The sequence below is a fragment of the Idiotropiscis lumnitzeri genome, chromosome 22 (genome assembly GCF_059441095.1).
Source record: "Idiotropiscis lumnitzeri isolate Australia: NSW breed Sydney's pygmy pipehorse chromosome 22, RoL_Ilum_1.0, whole genome shotgun sequence".
In the NCBI taxonomy this organism is placed as follows: domain Eukaryota; kingdom Metazoa; phylum Chordata; class Actinopteri; order Syngnathiformes; family Syngnathidae; genus Idiotropiscis; species Idiotropiscis lumnitzeri.
In genome coordinates this window covers 4,530,883-4,548,021 of record NC_142412.1, presented here as the reverse complement: position 1 = coordinate 4,548,021, position 17,139 = coordinate 4,530,883, and the positions used below count along the sequence as shown (strand labels likewise).

The window sequence follows — 17,139 nt, the reverse complement described above, 5'->3', positions numbered from 1 at the left end:
TAATATTTTGTAATCTTACTAATTTCGTATAATATTAACAATTACATTCTTTATAATAGATTTATTTATCATTACCGTCTATTTATGGTTTATGTGTGCTACAACGTGCTCCGCCTGAACGTGAGCTTGGGACGGACGCCCGTGCCCGGGGAAGGTGCTCCTCTTCGGCTTACTCATTTGTTAAAAACATCGGAATAGAAGTATGCATTGTTATGTTTGAACTGATTAAGTTGTTATTTTTTTTTAGATTTCATTGTACCTGCTCTCTTTAAAGACAACCTCATAGACACTCGGGGCGACGTAGGCCATCCCGCCCCGCCACGAGAGGGGCGCGGGAGCCCATTCGATTCCCCGACGTCGCAGTCTCCCCAGGAGGCGTGGGTTTGAATCCCACCTCAGACAGCGCACAAAGCATTGTTGCCCGGGCGGTGCCAAGCGGCCCGAGGTCAGCAGTAAAGAATTTGTTAAGATTGCTAAATAATGAGTGATGCGGGTTGAACTCGGTTTCATTTCGCCCCGCTTATTATTATTGTTCAAATCATACCATCATGACAATTAGTTTGGCAATCTAATAAATGTATGTTGAGGTTTCTATGGAAGTTGAACATGCTGATAATGGCTGCCCAGGCTTCAGGACGTTCAGGTCGCAGTCTCCCCAGGAGGCGTGGGTTCCGGATGGAGAGATCACTGGTGTGTAAGAGTGCAAGTGTGGCGGCCGGAGTAATTAAATAAATACAAAAAGAATGGCTGGGGAATAAAAAAATAATACGTTTTATGAAAATATTCAGCTCATTCCTCTGAATGTCCGATGACCTTTCTTGGAGTCACAACACGAAATAGCAGAAAAACAGCTAAATATATTTTTTAGACTTCAAAATGACATTTATTTGAAATATCAGCAGCCTGATGTTCCCGGTCCACGACACGCCTGAGCGGACCTGAACGCAACGCCAACCAGGATGCAGGCCCGTGTTGTCGTGCTCCACTCGCACCTTCTGCAACTCGCCCATGTCCAGCATCTCCAGCCAGAAGCGGTCCGTCTGAAGAATGCTTTACATGCAGACTCAAGAGAGAGAACAGACGACAGAGAGGAGGAAGAAGAGGAATGGAAGCTCCGGAGGAGGAGGGCATGCTCGCGTCACAGTAAGCCGAAGAGGAGCACCTTCCCCGGGCACGGGCGGTGCCAAGCGGCCCCTAAGTTTAACGATATAAATAAATAACTGTATATAAAATCTAAAGCCGACTGACGTCCATGGCACAACTTCCATGTGACTCAAAGCATGTGTAAACATGCTTTTTAAGAAGGTACTCTAGAAAACTAACTTCTGCCCTCTAGTGGTTACCGAATTAATCACCAAATCAACTGTACAGAATGTTACAGTAGCTTCAATCCCGCGAAGCACTGAACCCGCGAAAGGTGAACTGCGAAGTAGCGGGGTTTCACTGTATTTACTATGTTATTGTTGGGTTGTTAAAAATAAATTGTTGTGGACCACCGCAAAACAAATCATCCTTTTTTAATTTCAGAAACAACTTCTGACTCCGTTCTTTCACCTTCTTTGCCATAATTAGCGCATTTAACAAATTAGAAAGAAGCCTCGTGATCATTACGGTTGCCCATTTGAACCGCCAAGCTGTTCCTGCTGCAGTAAGAGGCTATAGCGCGCTGCTGCTGACTCCAGGTGGAACAGGATTGAAGACCCCTGCTCTAAAGTGAGTGAGGGGGTGTTGAGGCATAGAGTGGCGGGTGTGGCGGTTGCGCGGAGTGGCGCTCGCGTCGTGTTGTTGTTTGCCGGCATATTGTCGCTGGCGTTTCAAAATTGGATTTTCAAGTTCATTTTCAAGGGAGACTTTTACCTCAACCAATTCGGTCACAGCCAATGTTCTCCATCCTTGTTAAGAAGTTTTGAAATGATTTAATAGATATACTGGAAAATATTAACCATTGCATCACTCAAAGTGTCGTTTAACCCACAATCAGTCCTATAAGTCAAAAATCTGAGGCGGCTGTGTTAAAAAACTGCAACAACATGAATGCAACCTGAAATCTTTTCAATTCCTCGGCGTACGCAAGCAATCAGCAATCACCATCAAGGCTGTCTCGCCTCTCGCTGCAGATGCGCATCTCAAATTGTCTCTCCTGCTGACTTACAGACGTAAAAAGGTCCTCAACGAGGATATTAGGGCAGTGATGACTTGATTACTGTTCAAATGATATCAACATCATTGTACAGGGGAATTCCAAACTGAATGTTCTTGCACTTTTCCTTCTAGCTGGTTTTAATTGCTAAGCAAGCGCGATGCAAGTATGAGGAAATGTTCCTTTTTTGGGAGACTAAGTGAACTTGACATATTTTAAGAGGTAAAGATTCGGCATTCGGGGTGGGTGTTCCATGGCAGCAGTTGACGGAGGTGTCAGCACAGACTCGTCAAGGAGACAGGTTGTCAACTTCAGAATGTGTTGATTGACAATAAGCCCACACACTTGTACGTATCACCAGGTAGGTGTGAAGCATCTGGAGGATCCATTTGCTCCAAAGATGTTCTGGCGTTGGCTTTCACCATAAAAAGAAGTTGACGGATGTTTGAAACGGTACGGAGATGATATGAATGACCGTTCGATTTGAAATGACGCTTGATTCAATTTTCTAATGAAATATAGTCAAATTTAACTTTTTTTTCAACCGCTCTTTCTTATTGCATACAATATGTCATTAGAATTTAAATTACAAATTTAATTACACTGTTTAAACAATACTTGAGGAAAATAAGTAGACTTTTTTTTAGCTAGAATGCACTTGTTCTGTGTGAACTAATTATATGTTGTCTTATTAGTGAAAACTGAGCACAACCTGTGACATATTCTTTTTGTAATACAGGCTTAGTCACTTGTTGCTATGGCTACAAAGATTTACAAAGGTTGTAAACGCTGTCAAACATTTCCTATCAACAAGCAGGCATAAGCGCTTTTTTTTTTCCCTCAAATGTCAGGGACACATCATTCTGTGTGTCAGTGATGTAAGGCACACCCAAAGTGTGGGAAGTTGAAAGGAAAAGTCAGGAAAGGTGCTGTAGAAGGCTGCAAGATTGTGATTGGGTCCTTCTGATGATGATGTCACGCTTTGCCTCTGTACGTTTTTTTCTACCCCTGGTTTTTTAGAACATACAAACATAACAACCAAGGGTGACAAACATGGAAGCAAAGAAATATATTGCAAACATATATTATGAAGCGTGACGTCATCAGCAGGCGCTCAGGCCGCCGAAGGACCCCGATACAATCTTGTAGCCCGATCACTTCCGGTACCCACAACGCCTCCACGTCTGATTCTCTTCTGAGGAACTTTCAATCTTGACTCCCCGTGTGTGATTGTAGATAAAATGCTCTCTTCACCCCGTCTATTTACTTGCTGTCGTTATCATGGGTTTGTGATGACTAGTCGGTGTTTTGTTGATTACCTTGGATCTTTCTTTTATTGGCACTCTCGTAGTGTTCGGTCAAATTGTTGCCCCTTAAAGCAGCAGGCTATGCATACTTGATTTAAAAGTGGACCTCGCTCTTCGTCCTGAAATCGTGCAAACTGTCAAGGACACAGACAGCAAGAGCTAAAGTGCAAACAAATTCTTTGGCGACATGACTTGCAGACTTCAAAACGCCAACCAGACCTTGTACGTCAAACCTGCTGGTGAGTAAGAATAAATTGCAGCGCTGCGATTTAGAGAGCAGACACATTCTCACCGACTCTAATGAGGTGGGAAAAAGATTCTCTTTACCAACATTTCTTTCATCCAGGCCACAAATCTTTGTGTTTGTTTTTTTTACGAGATTTTATTTGACAGGTTTTGGACGTGTCAGCTTCATTGCGTCGGCTCACGTGACCGGACTTGGCAACATCTTGATTCGGTGCACAGCCAACAGGTAAAGCGCTTTTTTATGCTTCTTTATATCGTGGGTTTTGTGTTGTCTGCTTTAACTGTGTTGTGTTTACAAAGTTTTGTGCTCTGAGATGTCGTGGTTTACTGGGAACGCTACTTTGCGTGAGCTTCTAAATTGCCGCCCGAAACTTGTTAGCGATGAACGATGTGAGTGATAATTTGTGGTCTGCTCATGTCATGCAAGTGTTTATTTCCACTCAGACAAATCTGCGTAGTTTGAATGTGATTTATTTGATTCTGTGTATTTGAAAAATGAAACTGTGCATTTCACATTGTTTGGGTTATTTCCTGATCATTGTCCAGGTGTTCTTTGATGTCTCATCAGTTTGCTCGTATTTAGTTCCCCGCTGGCTTTCAGTCTTTGTCATGTCGTTGCCTCCTTTGGTGTTCCTGTCAGTTACTGTTTATGAGTCCATTTCTGTTTTTTTGCAAGTTGGTGTATAAATAATTTTTAATTCCATATGCATTGTTTAGCTTTTCTGTTTTATATTAGGAAAATAAATATATATTTTTTCGTTCGTCCTGTAGTTGAGTCCACCTTTTTCCACCAGCACAAAAACCTGCAAGTTGTGACAGCTTTATCTATATCATGTGATCTTTCCTCAAACACCCCCAAACTGGGAAAAAAAGTTTTCAAAAGCAGGTGTGACAATACCCAGGGCCGTGCAAGTGCCACTGTTAATGTCTGCCTCCCGCACATTCTCACTGGTCTTGCCTTCGGTCATGGTTAACGCTCGCTGTTGTTACCTGTTTGCAGCATGCGCTTCAATAATCAATGTGGATTCTCATATTTTCACACTCACCAAACCTACTCCCTTTAGCGCAAAACAATCACCACTTCCAAATGAGCCATTAAGTCCTCGTCATTGCTTGTGTGCAAGCTTTGCTGTGTTGCTGAGACAAAGTCTGTCATCAAAATGATAAAAAAGGAAACAATGACAAAAACAATGTGCATCTCGGGAGGAATGTTTATTTTCAGGAGCTGTCTCTTGCTTCCCCTCGCTCTCCTTCAAAGATCCTTGCTTCGCCCAAACTGAGCGAGTTGGTCCCATGCCACCATGGCGAGTTTGGAAGTTAAAAGAGTGTTTATTGTTTCCAAAGAAATATGAAAATGCGCAGACAATTCATGTCACTGCTTCCTTTTTGAAGTGCGATCTGTGTTTCTTTCCGCTGGGTTTTTGTTTGCAGTGGAGAATACACTATTAACTCTTTTGCATGCGTGTGGACGGTAAATGCTGTCCTGTCATTGTAAACATGATGTGTAAGACATTTTTTTTAATGGTAAATATTACTGACGGCCTCTAGAGAAAATGTGTCAAGATTTGAGTTTAGGAGAATGAGCATCCTTTTGAGACAGAATCCTGGCTCGGATGTAAATTTAAGCCTTAAACATTTATGAGACAATTTGCGATTCACATACATGCAGAAGCGAAAACTGAAAATCCGCGAAGTAGCGGCGATGACTGACAAGGCATGCAGTCCATTTTCTGCAGCCAGGCCTGGCGCTGTACACTTTTTCTGGGCCCAAAGAGGTTGTATTGATACAGAACCTTTGAATGGGCACAAGGATATGTAAATGTTAAGATGTCGAAACGTTAAGATGAAAAGTCCTTCAAGCTAGTTATTTCCCGTGATGAACATCTGTGATATAGAAGGAGAGCTTGAGATAAATTCTGAAGCCGTAAAGTACATTTTTACTACACCGTCTGTTTCCATTTTCATCTCCTTTGGTTCTGGCTTCCTCATCAATAATGATGAAGCGAAATACTGAGTATAAATTAGGCGTACTAAAAGTAACAGAAATAAACCAGTATACAATGTACTATGCATGGTAAAATTAATCTGGTTTATTTTATATATATATATATATATATATATATATATATATATATATATATATATATATATATATATATATATCACTATTTTCTAGTTGAAAACAAAATTCGTTACTTCTATAATGATTACTTAAAATCAGTCCAAACGCTCCATAAAGTGGAAGACCTTGTTGAAGGCCTCGAGTACCAGTTCCGAGCTTATGCCATGAACAGTGCTGGTCGACGTCCTGTCAGTCCACTCCGTCGGTCCACATTTATTTCGTTGGTCAGCATTTTCAGCTCTAAAAAAACCAAACTTTTATAACAGCTAAACCAAACGTTTCCAAATTGAATCCAACTAGAAGGCGTAATATCAAAATGTGTCAAGTCTGCTCCATTTTCGCCAGCGCGTCTCGCTCGTGGCCGCTTGCCGGAGCGGAGCCGCCGGGCCACGCCCTCAACCAATTCAGTCACAGCCAATGTTCTCCATCCTTGTTAAGAAGTTTTGAAATGATTTAATAGATATACTATTGCAAACTATACCAGAATTTTATACATTTTAAACTTTTGATCACAATTTTACCTATTTTCTAAAAATCTGAAGAATCCACATGCCAAATCACCTGCTGTGGACACATAGGTTCTGTTCTGACAGATAATTCAGTTACAGGTTGTGTACTTAAAGCCAATAAGAGGGCAATGCAGCAGTCGACAGCCTGACGAAAGCTTAAGTCTCCCAATGAGAGAACTGTAGTGGCTGGTAGGTTCTTAGATTGTAACATAGTAAAGACATACACTACGCATAACTGTATATCATATGATGATGAGGGAAAATATTATTAGCTACGATTTATGTCCAGATATATTAGAAAACTTGTCCAACCAGCACAGGTCTATCTAACTGTAATTTTAACATCTCAAGACACGACAGGATGACCACATGATACGCATACCTCCTTTTCAGAGTCTGTCAAACCTTGAGAAGGCTGCTTCGATGTTCTGGTGGCATCAACCTCAGCCGATTCAGTCATTGTCGGTTGTCCTCCATCCTAATGAACAAGTTGAATATTAATTTAATGAATTAAAAAAAAGAAAATGGATCAGAATTTTACACATTTTAACGAACAAGTTCACGAATGAAACAAAACCAATTACTTTAGCGCATGACAATTAATCTTCAGTAGAGATATGTTGTGACTGATATTTCAGTCACAGGTTGTCTTTTGAACGCCACCAGGGCCGCAATGGAGCACAGGACAGCCAAAAGTCTTCTTGTCGGACAGCTGTAGTGGCTGGTAGGTTCTAAGATTATAACATAGTAAAGGCACATACAACTCCTAACTGTATTTCATATGATAATGAAGGAAAAGATGATTAGCTATGATTTATGTCAACAATAAAAATGGCTCTACGGGGTCCCCACGAACGCAAACCTGACAGTTGGGTGTCAGATGGCCAACATACCTGACTCGCAATTCAACTCAACTGGACCCCACAACACAAGAAAAAGCTGAGTGAGCCTCAAACCAGACATACACATTCACTGACAAATATCCTGTGACACCAGATATATTAGAAGTCTTGTCTAATCAGCACACGTCTATCTAACTGCAATTTTAACATCTCGAGACACGACAGGATGAGCACACGATACGCATACCTCCATTTCTGAGTCTGTAAAGCCTGGAGGAGGCTGCTTCGATGTTTTAGTAGCATAATAAATTTATTGAATTAATTATATTTGAGGTTGGATTAGAGTTTTACACATTTTAAGCCTTAGCCACCCAAAACAAAACATAAGCTCATGAATGAAATAAAACTAATTAATTTCGCCCATGCCAATTATTAATCTTCTGTAGACACGTGTTGTGACCAGTGTTGTTTTTGGCAGGCATTTTAGATTTTGTCCAAGTCATTTGGACAAAGTGCTGATTTGTTTACATCACATTTAGTCATCCCAATTCGTTATAGTTTTAGTCCAGTTTTAGTCAACGAAAACTAAAAAAAGGGTTTTAGTCCAGTTTTAATCGACGGAAACGCAAATAAAGTTTTACCCTAGTTTTCGTCAATTTATTCACAAAGGTTTTAGTCCAAGCGGCACGGTGGCCCAACTGGTTAGCATGATGGCCTCACAATATTGAGGTCGTAGGTACGATTCTGGCTCCGGGGCCAAAGAAGAAAGTATTAATTTGGTGGCATCTTGGAGATAGATACGGAAAAGGCTCAATCCCATCTTAGCCCAGGGAGCCTAGGATGAAAAATACAAGGGCTAGTGGGAACGCCATAACTGAAATGAAATTCACCGCCATGAGGTCTTGATTTCGGCCTCCTCTGCCAGAGTGACGTCACACTGTGCTCTATTGCCTTTGCAAGATATCCTCCCTCTCCAGTGGGGGTGTGCGTGCGTGTGTACACAGCAGGTGGCAGAATTTCAGCCCCCGTGCCTGCTATTTTGTTGTGGTCCTGCCAGAAATAAATAAAACTGTTTGTTTTTTTTGCCCCTAAGTTTAACCGAATGGAAGCTCCGGGGCAGGAGGGCGGGCGTGTGTCACAGTAAAGCCGAATTGGAACACCTCTTCCGCCCGGGCACGAACGGAGCGCGAAGCTGTCAGTTATGAATGAATGCGCACAAGCGATAAGGATTGAAAACACAACATTTGGTTGGGAGACGCCCACCGAGAATCGGTGTTGTTTTGACGGCATTTCAATTCATTGCAATTTTTTTTTTATCTCCAAGTAAATTGAGTTACAATCTTGGTCAACAAGCAACAAACTTTATACGAAGTCAGGGACAACTTTATAAAAAAAAAAAAAATGAAGTTTGATTTTGAGTGTTCAAGAGCTCTGACTGGGAAAGGCTGGGAGTGGATTGTGTTGTTTTGTTTTTTTTTTTTAAATGCACATCACAGAGAGAACAAGAGGCAATTAATGTTTGCTCATCATTTCCAAAATAAAATATCAAAAGTTTCCACATGCTCCCTGCAATGTCCTTATGTACCCCTAGGGGGTTGATCTAATTTTCTTCATCTCATTAAACATCAGAGGGAATATCTCACACACTATGGTGAAATACGCGCACACAGTCAACTGAAACACACTCACACAAGCTTTTTCTTAATCTCACGAGAAACTGCACTCGGGCGAAAAATGCGCGCCATCTTTCAGCCCAGCTTCAGTTTTTATAGGAGTTTTTTATGTCAAGGGGAATGGCCACACCGGACATGAATATTGAAGGATTGTTTTACGATTGCTGGCATTATTTTAAACACTTACGCCCAACAGATAAATTCTGCTGTCCAATGTACGACTGAAAAAATAATTAAAATTATATAGTTTTTTAACTGCAACTATGTGAGTTTAATCTCACACATCTTTATAAGATATTGCCCATGTGTGTGTGTGTGTGTGTGTGTGGAAGCGGATCTACTAACCGGGGTGCGCCCAGGATGGCTAATTTAGTTCATGCAATGTGATTCACCAAACGTGAGATGAATTTCAAAGTCTTAAAACGTATTTCGCTGCCATTCACGCATTAGCGATGGAAATATATACGGATGTGCCGTGCATTTGTAACCAGGCTTGGGGAGGAACACAATAAATGAAATGTCATTAAATATATATATATATATATATATATGGGAGGTTGATGGATGGGAGAATCGGGGGGCATCCAGTGTCCCACAGTGGAGCCCACAATGAGCATAGATTCCCCAATCAGCCATCAAAGACGTCACTGCCAGAGGGGCATTTAAACTTGATCAGCTTCATCCCAAAGGACAATATTTCAGTCAAAATGCGGTACGGGTCTACGTCCAAGGGAAGGTCCTCTCCAGATTAATCATAAGACCTCAAATTTCCCCATTGTGGGACTAATAAAGGACAAATTTATCCTTATCTTACAATTGATAGCGGAATGTCTTTCGACATTTTTTTAAATTTAATTCTGACTTTATTCTTAACATTTTTGCTGAAATATTTTTGTCTCTCTTTCCTTAGTCCAGACGAACAAGTTGCCGAACGGACAGCGGGGGGCGTGACTCAATCATCCATGATCTGAAGCGCTCATTTATCCTCACCAGTCACAACACAATTGACACATTTCGACTGTATTGAAAAGTGCAGCACTGTCGAAATATTGCGGTTCTCAGAGACCCCGCTACATCACAGATTTTATTTTTGGGGGGTGGAAGGTATCTACTTGCCGTTTGCGTAAAGCGCACTCTACCTCTCTGAACATGTGCACATGCGCAGGCGTCAAAGCGAATTACAGAATGTGCCCAACACGTTTACCTCCAGATTTCATTTTAATGATCAATCAAACAAGCGGTTCACCGCTGTAGCCTTTTGCCAACTAAAGAGCTTGGTGCAGGTGTCTACATTTTTCTAGTGAAGAAAAATTATACCCCGCTTACCAACGAGAAGGCTGACTGCATGTTGTCATTTTCAAATGCTATTTTTGTGATAGACTTTTTAAATTTGCTGCCAATCATTTTGCAACATTTTGACATTTTCAAGAATCACAGTAAAAAAAAAAAAAACATATATATTTATTATATATATATATATGTATATATATATATATATATATGTATTTCATGTTCGCTAAAAGCAGAGGGAAAACATGCAAACTCTGCATAGAGATTTTTTCCCATTGAGGAAAGAAACCAAGACTCGCGACTGCGGGTGATACGTTCCATGATCCAAGACATTACATCTCTCAGAGGATAGCCATCTTGGATTAGTGGCAATAAAAATGTTATTTATACAGTATAGCACTTTTCAAGACACTAAAAGTTGACCAGAGTATGGCTCACGGACCAGCAGATTCCCGTGTTCAATCTGGCCAGTCTCGTCCACGTTAATATACGAATGGCACTTTTGAACCAGAAGCCGAAAAAAGACGGTATCAATTTTAATTCCTCTTTGAAACGCTGTTGGGATGCTTGTTAAAAAAAAAAAAAAAATTCTGGGCCTCTATAATTGCCTTTCTCAAGCACTTTTAACGCAACGCCTTAGACCGCTCTGCCATCCTGGCATCTGGTAATGCTCTCTTGACTGTGTTTGCTTTATTATTGCTTGGTACTTTCAATGGGCACTGTCTGAGGCGGGATTCGAACCCACGCCTCCTGGGGAGACTGCGACCTGAACGCAACGCCTTAGACCGCTCTGCCATCCTGGCAACTGGTAATGCTCTCTTGACTGTGAGTTTGTTATGCTTCTGCCATGTAGAGTGGGACTCTGGAGGCTGCAGCGGACGAGGAACCGGCAAACACAGTAAAGAGAGCATACAGCTAAACCAAACGTTTCCAATGTAAATTTCCACCTGCCAAAAAAGAGATTACTGCAACTTTAGTGTAGAAAGGCATCCTGAAGCCTGGGCAGTCATGTGAGTTCAGACGAAGGATGAGATGTATATATCATAAATAACTTACATTGTCTGTCCTGAGCTTCTTGGCAGGGCAGCCTCCATCCACAGGATGCAAACGTCCGCTTCTACGATGTTTGCTGACACCATTTTAGTGACTTAGTTTTGCCCACAGCACTGGACAATAAAATGGTCAAGTGTTAGTGTTAATGAAGATAAATCATCCAGTGGAATCAATCGGCCCCTAAGTTTGCCCAAATGGAAGCTCCGGAGTGTACATCAGATTCATACTGCTTTTCTTTTTTCTGTCAGGGAGTCTCACTGCTCTGGTTTGTCAGCACTCCATCACACCGAAGAGGAGCACCTTCCCAAGGTTATTTTAGGCAACGGAAACTGAAGAAACTAGAACAGTCAGTATTTAAGATTAACCGAGCTTGCGTAGTGGGTAGCGTCTCACCACCCTGATGCTTGGGCCAACTCTCTGAAAGAGGCGTCACAAAAATATGTGATTTAACAAAAAAACATCCAAATTGAGGATCACGACACTTGTTTGGACCTTCACTGGATGGTGTACCTCAGAGTGTGACTGTTTAGAGTGAAACATCCCTGCAATGGATGCATAGACACTTGGGCATGAATGTCATTTAACAACAAAAGCTAGAACAAAAAGCTTTGCATTTAAAAGTACAATGAAAAATGTCACTTTTATGTTTGTCACTTTGGTCAATTTCCGTTCTCTGTGACGGCCCCGCCTGTGCCCGGGGAAGGTGCTCATATAGACAGACTGACCCAATAAGGCACTTTGTTGCAAATGTGCATTGCCATGAATTACACGACCTTACTGCCCAACACCACGTTTCCGGCAAATATTGGAAGCCACTCTGGTCCGCGGTGAGATGTTCTTCTACCGTGGGGCTGATACGGCCAAGGAGAAGGCGCTCATACACTTTATATAGCCTCCTGCACTTCTTCACTCCAACATCCTCTTTGGGCTTTTCATGCTCAAATGGAGACTTTCCCCTGACCCCAAAAATATTTGGTAAGATCACTTTTGTAGGAGGGATTTAGATCAGGCACTCTGCCTCGCAGCCGTCGCAGCACGAACATCTCCAAATGTGTAACAAAAGGTCAACTGCCATACCTCCAGACTTTTTGGATTTGCTCTTGCCCTTCCTCTTGGGAAGATCTATTTATCTATCTATCTATCTATCTATATATGTGCTAGAGAACAGTCATGTGTCCTTCTGCTGCTTCAACCTTGCTCAGCTCCGTAATACATCTATATTTCCCACGCACGGTCCCGAACGAAGCCAAATGTTGCCGCGCGAGTGCCCGGGCGGAAGTTGTTTATCTTCGGCTTGACAGCCACACACGCCGGCCGTCCACGTAAAGGCCTCAGACAGAGCCCCCTCTGCCAGTCTCTGTGCTGTAGTTCATCTCAAAACCAGACTAAGAATTTTGCGGTGCACACATACCGGCGGTTGGCAGTCAGATGCGAAGTTAATGAAGCCCATTTGGAAGGCAAGGACATCGAGTCCCTTGTTATCGGACTCATTTATGTCAGCAACAATAAATGGGGGACATTTGAGAGATTTCAACATTAACCTGAGCGCCATTCGAAAAATACCCCCGGAGCTCCGTGCCTGAGTGCGAGACGGAAACTACGCAGGACACCGGCCCTCGACGAAAAGGATTCCAAAATAACCACTGGTTGGGTCGGTCCATATTTAGGAACGTGTTGGGTTACCTAAATAAAACAATATGGGTTATTTTTAACCCATCAGTTTTATGGGTGTATGAGTTTAATTTATTTTTATTTTTGTGCATTTTGGGTTTGATATAAAATATCTATTTTATACGCGAAAGCGAATTTCACGTAATTTTCACGATTGGAAACCAAAACAGAAATTACACTTTTCCTAATTTTTTTTTTAACTAATCAACCGATTAATATGTGCGGTCTTATTTTTTGTCATAAAAAATCATGAGAAAAAAATGTGCTGGAACGGCTTTTCAGTTCCTTTCTGCAAGGCAAGTGTCTTTGATATGAGAGTAAACCGAGCAAGAACAAAGCAAACACAGTCAAGAGAGCATTACCAGTTGCCAGGATGGTGGAGCGGTCTAAGGCGTTGCGTTCAGGTCGCATTTTTATGTTAATGAGGTTTCCGCATTAGACATCCCATTCATGTAATATGTGGTCCGCGAAGGGCAAATCCCGTGCGTCAGCTTCCTGTTTCTAGCACATTTTCTGCACTAAAAAAACGAAACTTCAGTGCACATGTATCGGAGGTGCCATTGGCTGTACTCCTGTCTTTTTGCAGAAGCCTGCAGGTCTTTTGGGAAATGCGTCATGGTGGCTTGTTCCTTTCTGCGTTCCCTTAGTTGACCTGGCCTGTATGAAGCAAGAGCTCCAGTACAAAGAACAAGGCTTCGAGACCCTCAAAGAGTAAGTCGTCTCGCTGCGGCAAGCGTATTTCTCCTCAAGTCACGTTTTCAAGTATGGATATGAAGTAGATTTAATTCAAAGACTGTTCTAATAGCTTTCTTGGATTCTTGAATACGATCGAAATGGAGACATCTTTGCAGACATTTCTGTTGCCGTGGATACTTAATCAAGTAGCCTGATGGTAAGATATTGGCATTATTTTTTAGATGGAACTTGAACTTGTGTATTGATAGGCTGTCTGAGGACCGTGTTGGTGATCAATATGAACATGATTAAGAAAAAGCCCCCGCCTCCTCCGGACGCGGGCGCAGCTCGGGCCCTAATAACAATTTCTAGAAAAACAACAGTGATCTTGCAACATTATTAACACACTTGTATTAAATATTTCACTGTTCCTACAGAGGCAACATTGCTGACTACCTGACTGCCTGATTAGCAGACTCTCACTGTACTTTTGCTCCCTCTCTCTCCCTCTCCAAACCTGCTCCCTCCTACTTTCCACAGTGGAGTACGGCAGTGCGTAGACTGGGAAGGTGCTCCCCAGACCTGGGTCTGGACTGCTCGAACAAGGCACAGAGGATTTTCCCCTCTCCTTTTTTCCCCGTCCATCAAATTCTCCCTTTGCCAAAAAGGATTGAATTTATTTTTATTTTTTGCCTCCATTTTGTTATGTGTATTTAATGAATCGCCCCCCTAGAAAGAAAAAAATGTTTTGACGTTTGTTTGAATTCGCCCTTGCTCACACCCAACTTTTCCGTGTCACAGTAAGCCGAAGAGGAGCACCTTCCCCGGGCACGGGCGGTTCGTGGATTCATATCTTCTGCTGTTTCGATGGAGCTGGGGGGCGCTCGCTCCCCGCCCCTTTTTGTATTTATTTAATTACTCCGACTTTTACCTGCCGGATTGTGATCCACAAGAGGGAGAAAGTCGCCCTTTGTCTCCAGTGTCCTCAAGCTGGCTGCTCTCGGACTTTCAAGAAGAGATATCACTTCAAGGTGCATCTGCAAGAACACGGCCTGCCTGCCAAGTTCAAGTACGGTTTGAGATGAAATCGCAGCAAAAGGTGGATCTAAAAAGTATTAACGCAGCTTGACTCTTCCTACTACAGCCTGGCTATTCTGATTCGATTGGCAAAAGGAATATACAAAGGACACGTGGAATGAGGACTCATTACACATCAGCACATTTAATGATCGTTTCGACCACTTTTGGCGGATCGCGGGTGGTCTCGGTCCCCATTAACCGCGATTTGGGGGATTGTTGAAAAAACATTGTTCTCATCGGGAGGAATGTTTTTGGGTTTGATGTGAGCATCTGATGTTATCTGGAGAAAGAACGCAGCTTTGTGATTTTTTTTTTTTTTTTTTTTTTCGGTCTGTCGTCTCCACTAAATTGGTTTGGTAGTTATTTACAAAACCATTTATGTCTTTTTGATCCTCTCACGTTGTCCAACTTTGTTTTGAACTCTAAATCAATGTCAATTATTTCTTTTGAACGGTGTGTGCAAATTTTCTTTTCTATTAAAGCCTTGATTGTCGTGTTCCCTCGCTCAATTTCTTCACAGGAGGAGGCCATCCCAGAACTCGAGATCGATGTGGATGAACTGCTGGATATGCCGACAACAAGACATACGATATAGAATACAAGCTCACAGCGCTGTTGTTTGTTCTCTTCGGTGCGGATGACCCTGCCCTTCTCCCGGTCCATGATGTGGTTTTCCCTTTTGCAGTGGTCAGTGATTTTATTAAAAAAAAAAAAAATTTTTATTCTAAAAATACATTTTGGTTTAATTACTTATTTTATCATATTTAACAATCCACATTTGTGGACTACAAATGCCATTTTCTTAACCATTTGGAACGTAATTATTAAAAATTATTTATATTTTATTTTGTTGTGTTTCTTTTCTTGCAAAAATCTGTCCATTGACTCCCGTCCATTTAAATTCGTGAAATAGACTGTAGCTTCATTCACACTTAATGCTTAATTCATAAATATTTATTTCCCCGTTGTTGTGATATAATCAAATCGATGTTCCTTGCGGTATAAGCACCATATGGGATCAGGCACTGGCTTTTTCTGCTGACTATAAAAGCGCAGAAAGTAAAAATAATGTCTTGAGGAAAAGCTATCCATGTGTTTTTAACATCTGATACTTGCTTCTCCCACGCGGTTTTAGTAAAAGGGCACCATATGGTGTAGATAATGTGCTATTTTCGTCTACTCCATTTACAACGCGCCATGACTGCCAAACTGACCTTGATATGTCGATTCATGGCAGTGGACTGGGCGGCCCTGACCAGCCCCTCCAAAAGACCATTTTAACAACGGGACGTCCTCATTGGAAGTCACGGGCACAATACCGACCACGCCTCCTGGGGAGACCACAATTAGACACTTTATATCAGTTGAGCTGCAGTGTTAAATTATGTAAAGCGCAAATTGAGCCACGTATAATTACCAGATGGCAAACAAATCAATTAGGATGAATGAATAAATGAATAAATAAATAAATAAATAGTGCAAATTATTGAACATGTTGTCTTATATTATGTAGAAGTACAGGATATAGTTTGGGATTTGTCATTATAGTTAGTTTTTATTTTGTTGTACACCTTAAATTGGTTGCCAGCGTTAGGTTTAATCATTTTAAGGCATCAGCAATTGATATGTGTTCTCAGGGCTGTAGCAGATGGTTGAAGACTTGTACGCACCCTAGAAAAAAGAAAAAAAAAGTCAAAGATTCTTTATTCATGATGACAATGGATTTGAAATGAAATGAACAAGAGTGCAGATCAGATTTAATCAGAGCGTATTTATATCCAAATCAGGAAAAGGTATTTGGAATTCAGAATATGATTCCCCAATTGACGTGGTCTCGCTAGCTGTGTCCTAGCATTGCTTATCCTTGGGTTAGGTAAATTAGGTTTCCATCATCATCATTACACCTCAGTCACAAGCATAGCAAATTGTAATTCCAAGTCATCCCTGTTATGTACCAGAGATTTTGCATCAGAGTTATAAAAACTCAGCAGCGGTGGCTAACGATAGTAACGCTAAGCTAGCTTCAGCGAAGGGCCTAGGGTGAGATTCAAACCTTGAACCTCTCGAATACTTTGATTGGAAATGACGGCCAGACATTCTGATTACTACTGCGTTTGTAGAATGTGACTTAGGCTGTAAAATACACTCTTTTTTTTGCCAGAGCAATGAATGCAAATCGAGAGCTGGATCGAAATGCTATTATCAAAAGCAGTTCAAGGTAACCCCTAAAGAATGTTGACCCAATCACAAGTTAAAAGACTTTAAAGTCAAATTTGACGAATATGAATCTCCAGTTTCGCAAAGCTTGAGAATCATGCTCCTAGCTGGTCTCCCCATCACATTTAAAATTCAATCTCTTTTTAATAGCAGCAGCTGGCGCTGACAAGGCCCGTGTCTGCTGATGGTGCAAATAGCTCAGCAGAATTGTTGTCACGTCAAAACACAAGAAGTTGACAATCGTGATACTCCACTCAATTTGGTGTACTGTATTTTGTATCGCTTTCCACATCTATGTGCAAGAGATGGCGCTT

General features: G+C 41.6%; 1 protein-coding gene across 4 annotated transcripts; it reads left to right on the top strand.

The window, feature by feature from the left end:
• The first annotated feature begins 3,295 nt into the window (after window positions 1-3,295).
• Window positions 3,296-15,385, top strand: LOC148316159 (uncharacterized). 4 transcript variants are annotated; one of them, XR_015840331.1, is made up of 5 exons: window positions 3,296-3,686; window positions 3,841-3,919; window positions 13,440-13,564; window positions 13,659-13,745; window positions 14,069-15,086. XR_015840331.1 is itself a non-coding variant. In XM_088287030.1 (4 exons), the coding sequence occupies exons 1-4, from the start codon at window positions 3,748-3,750 to the stop codon at window positions 15,247-15,249; spliced, it is 330 nt and encodes a 109-aa protein (XP_088143156.1). In that variant the 5' UTR covers window positions 3,703-3,747; the 3' UTR covers window positions 15,250-15,385. The 4 variants fall into 4 exon arrangements, 2 of the variants coding, with proteins under 2 accessions (XP_088143157.1, XP_088143156.1); XM_088287030.1 differs by lacking the exons at window positions 3,296-3,686; window positions 13,659-13,745; window positions 14,069-15,086 and adding exons at window positions 3,703-3,752; window positions 15,129-15,385; XM_088287031.1 differs by lacking the exons at window positions 13,440-13,564; window positions 13,659-13,745; window positions 14,069-15,086 and adding an exon at window positions 15,129-15,385.
• The last annotated feature ends 1,754 nt before the right edge of the window (window positions 15,386-17,139 follow it).